The sequence below is a fragment of the Littorina saxatilis genome, linkage group LG9 (assembly GCF_037325665.1).
Source record: "Littorina saxatilis isolate snail1 linkage group LG9, US_GU_Lsax_2.0, whole genome shotgun sequence".
Classification (NCBI taxonomy): domain Eukaryota; kingdom Metazoa; phylum Mollusca; class Gastropoda; order Littorinimorpha; family Littorinidae; genus Littorina; species Littorina saxatilis.
In genome coordinates this window covers 3801498-3806497 of record NC_090253.1, presented here as the reverse complement: position 1 = coordinate 3806497, position 5000 = coordinate 3801498, and the positions used below count along the sequence as shown (strand labels likewise).

The 5000-nt window shown below is 43.7% G+C and overlaps 1 protein-coding gene across 1 annotated transcript in view; it reads right to left on the bottom strand.

Annotated features, from left to right (window-relative positions):
* The window catches only part of LOC138975110 (uncharacterized), a 9654-nt gene extending 5478 nt beyond the window's left edge, over window positions 1-4176 (bottom strand). Inside the window, exons 1-4 of the mRNA XM_070347767.1 lie at window positions 4043-4176; window positions 3607-3681; window positions 927-1063; window positions 331-477 (exon numbers count right to left, since the gene is read on the bottom strand). Coding sequence (XP_070203868.1) covers window positions 331-477; window positions 927-1063; window positions 3607-3653 — 331 coding nt within the window. The 5' untranslated portion in view covers window positions 3654-3681; window positions 4043-4176. The remainder of the gene's footprint in view (window positions 1-330; window positions 478-926; window positions 1064-3606; window positions 3682-4042) is intronic.
* Between the last annotated feature and the right edge of the window lie 824 nt (window positions 4177-5000).

Genomic DNA, 5000 nt, shown 5'->3' with positions numbered 1-5000 from the left:
TACCCACCCCCATTTCCCCCGCAACTCGATTATTAAAATAGAACTATCGAACAGCAAGCAGCCTATGCATTTTATTACAAAAAAGAGAGAAAAATAGAACTATATTTCTTTTGAAATACGCTGACCAATAAAACACAAAAATCCGTGTTTGTTTGTTATTGTTTGTTTTTACACAGTGTGTTAAAGTGGATCAAGTTTCAAAGTCAAAATCATCGCTTTTAATCCTCAGTTTCATCACACTATCACGTACGATTTTGTCTGTCTGTAAACATCTTCCTTCAATTCGGGACACTAATTCTTAGAATTTACCAGCTTATTTTCAGTGCTTACGGAACATGGGAATGTCGAAAGACGCCACAGTTGTCGACTCTAATCCTCTGTTGATCACCAGGTAGATGTAGGTCGCCACGTACTGCGTGTCACCATAGCGACACGTCCACCGCCTCACCCATTCCTTCTCTGTCACCTTTCCGTCATCTGCAGTGCAACGTCATACACACTCCATGACGTCATCCATAACAAAGACAATGCAAAATGAGAGTGACATTATTTCTGTATCCTGAAAACAAGGACGCTCGGCCAAAATTGAATTGAATTGATTTGAATTGAATTGAATTTTTATTTTTAATTGAGGGTAAACGACTTATAATATAAAAGCTCTCACGAAAGCGGCGTATAGCTGCCTAAATGGCGGGGTAAAAAATTTCATGCACGTAAAACCCACTCGTGCAAAAAACACAAATTTACGAGGGAGTTTCAGTCCACGAAAGCAGAGAGAAGAAGAAGAAAAATAATATTAGCATGCAGGCATGAGTATGTGTTTTGTGTGTGTGTGTGTGTGTGTGTTTAATAGTTTCCCACGCTCTCTGAGAGGGAACTCAGGAAAACAAATCAACGGTGGAAAAAAAAAGTGAAAGTGAACTTACGATTGTAGTCGTAGTATTCCTCAGTGTCGTGCTTGATGTCAGAAAAGGAGACGTTGCCGTCCAAGTTGACGTCATTGTCCTCTATGCCGAGATCCAATTTTTTGTTCAGGTCGATTGATAGCTGGGAGCATCCCTGGCTGTTCTCAAACAGATATTGATAGCAGTCATGGCGTTGTAAAATGAAATTACTAATTCAGTAAAACTATTTTTTTAAATTAAACAAATGCATCGATTGAACAGTGGATTTCCCTTATTTGATCCGCGTGACGTCAGGGGCCGACTAAACTTCATATTAAGGTGGCTGGCCGGGACTAGAATGGAGGTATGTTCATGTTTGTGTGCGTTCAATTGCCGTCTCGGGGAACACTGACTGTCTCGGGGAACACTGACTGTCTCGGGGAACGCTGACTGTCTCGGGGAACACTGACTGTCTCGGGGAACACTGACTGTCTCGGGGAACACTGACTGTCTCGGGGAACACTGACTGTCTCGGGGAACACTGACCGTCTCGGGGAACACTGACCGTCTCGGGGAACACTGACCGTCTCGGGGAACACTGACCGTCTCGGGGAACACTGACCGTCTCGGGGAACACTGACTGTCTCGGGGAACACTGACCGTCTCGGGGAACACTGACTGTCTCGGGGAACACTGACTGTCTCGGGGAACACTGACCGTCTCGGGGAACACTGACCGTCTCGGGGAACACTGACCGTCTCGGGAACACTGACTGTCTCGGGGAACACTGACTGTCTCGGGGAACACTGACTGTCTCGGGGAACACTGACCGTCTCGGGGAACACTGACTGTCTCGGGGAACACTGACTGTTTCGGGGAACACTGACTGTCTCGGGGAACACTGACCGTCTCGGGGAACACTGACCGTCTCGGGGAACACTGACTGTCTCGGGGAACACTGACTGTCTCGGGGAACACTGACCGTCTCGGGTAACACTGACTGTCTCAGGGAACACTGACTGTCTCGGGGAACACTGACCGTCTCGGGGAACACTGACTGTCTCGGGGAACACTGACTGTCTCGGGGAACACTGACCGTCTCGGGGAACACTGACTGTCTCGGGGAACACTGACCGTCTCGGGGAACACTGACTGTCTCGGGGAACACTGACCGTCTCGGGGAACACTGACCGTCTCGGGGAACACTGACTGTCTCGGGGAACACTGACCGTCTCGGGGAACACTGACTGTCTCGGGGAACACTGACTGTCTCGGGGAACACTGAGTTGGTGAATACGCTGATTACCGGAGCATATATTGGTCAAAAATACAAATAACCTCTGTAGTTCAAAGTTGCGATAGTTTTTGGGCAAAAAATAACCTAAATATTATCATTTTAATTAAATGTGCATCAGGGGAGTGTCAAAAAATGCCTTGTGGCAGCTCATTAAATATTCATAAACTTTGAAACTTGTACATTTCTTCGGTTTGGAATGATGCAGACGATTCATTCAAAGACCACTGTGCTCAGCGAAACCGAATCTATAAGCTTGATTCGACAGCCGAACTTGGTAGAAAGACGTATTTTCATTGAGAAAAAATATATGCATTCTCATCTGACTCATGCACAACATAGTCATATTAAAGGTATCTTAAAGGCATATGTACGCGCTCCCGTGTTTACAAAGTGTAGTTTGCCCATAATCGATGTCAAACGCACCATAAGACCATATAATGACGATATGTCACCATGTAGCGCGGACCATAATACATGCATTACAGCTTGTTCTAGCCTCTGAAAAAGTGAGGATGTCAACAAAGCCGCGGTGTTAGCTCCCTTGCATCAACGTTACATGTGTTGCCAAATCTATAAATAGGACGATCCAGATCAAAATGAAAATTAACATATCTCAACATTGAAGGGTCCTAGACCACAATATTTTGCAGGGAACTTAATTTAGCATGTCTCCAGCTGTTGGTAAAGCAATTAGCGTGTATAGTCATCGAGTACATATGCCTTTAAACTTCAAACTCGTTTTTCTCGAAAACGCGTTTTACACACATACCGTCACTATTTTCCACACATCCAAAAAACTATTTGTTGAAATCAAATAAAATTTTGTATGCTGCATAATTGATAACAAAGGCACATTTTGCTATTTTATTGGAACATTAGATCAAATTTAAACATCACTATGAGAGTCATATAAAAGTCCTAATTTCAGGATATAAAAATTTTTTTCTCCAAAATACACTCTTGTGAATACAGCACACTGTTTAGTGCTCAATTTGTGATAAGTGTGTACAATTTCATGTCTGTATCTGTCTTGCATGAAGAGTTATTTGTGTAATGATTATCGTACATGTTCGTCATGTTTTTTCAATTCTTTTATTTATTTTTTATTTTTTTAGATATCAAAACTTTCTATTACACTTAACTGAATTATGTCGAGGTCGTGAGTTCGAATCCCGGTCGCTGCCGCCTGGTGGGTTAAGAGAGGAGATTATGTCGAGCGCTCAGACACACGAAGAATATATGAGCAAAAAATGGGAAAGATCAGCAGTGTTTCTGAAATGCTATGGCAGTAAGATTTGAACACGTTTTTTGTCATTTTTCACCTTGGAAGCTGGCCTTAAGTCAACACACTGGACGGAGAAAGAGACTAATTAAGTCAACAGGTATCTGAGCGAGCAGGAATGAAAGTCAATTAAATCAACTTACCCAGCGGCGTAATGCAGACATCCAAGCACAAAGAATGTGGAGAACATGACGTGGATACACTGTTCGTCATCCAATCTGCAAAACCACAGACACAGACACACATACACACGAGCGAGCGCGGACACAGGCGAACAAGCATGCACACAAGTAAGTATACAGGTGACTAATTGATTAAGTGTACACAAGTAATCAACTCTACTTAATTCCGTTCTGACACACACACACACACACACACACACACACACACACACACACACACACACACTCACACACACACACACACACACACAGAGGCACACATACACATACATGCAAACACACACACACACGCACACACACACACACACACACACGTGCGCGCGCGCGCACACACACACACACACACACACACACACACACGCCACACACATGTAGACCAAACACCAATTTCACTCACCGATACACTCTAAGACCACGACGATTCAACCGAGGCTGCTTCAGCTCCAAATAACCCTCTTCCTCACGATCCAACTTCTTATAAATCAGCGCATGTCGAATGATGTGTAAATAAACCACCCGACTTATATGTACATTGGCTATTCCCGTGCCTTGTGAGAGCAATAGGGTCACACAAAAAGGGCGTAATAGGGGTGCAGTTTCCAATCTGCTCTTTCGGACACCTTTCTATGCGTATATTCTGGTTAAAACGACCAACCCGATATTAATTTGAGAAAAAACTTATTTGCATAAAACGGATTTTCATTATAGTGAGAATATTTTTAAGTCAAGCACATCATATTTTTTTTTACATTTTTAGATTCTAGAAATAATATATATTTTTTAAATGCAATGAATCCACAAACATCAAACACATAAAGAAATAAGATAAAGTCAAACAAGCACTATAGAACGAGCGCAAACAGGCAGACTAACAATCAAACACACAAATCATATCCACTGAGAATGAAAGGAAGGAAGGAAGGAAGGAAGGAAGGAAGGAAGGAAGGAAGGAAGGAAGGAAGGAAGGAAGGAAGAAAAGCAGAAATGTAACGGGCGCTGTGGCGTGGTGGTAAGACGTGGGCCTCCTAATCGGGAGGTCGTGAGTTCGAATCCCGGTCGCTGCCGCCTGGTGGGTTAAGAGAGGAGATTTTTCCGATCTCCCAGGTCAACTTATGTGTACACCTGCAAGTGACTTAACCCCCTTCGTATGTACACGCAAGCACACGACCAAGTGCGCACGGAAAAGACCCTGTAATCCATGTCGGAGTTCGGTGGGTTATGGAAACACGAAAATACCCAGCATGCCTACTCAACGAAAGCGGAGTGAAGCTTACTCTCTGAGAGTATAGTTTGGGGAACCCAAATGGGCAAACGAGCTCACACGTAACCAGAAAATTCTGGAACGCTGAAGAAGA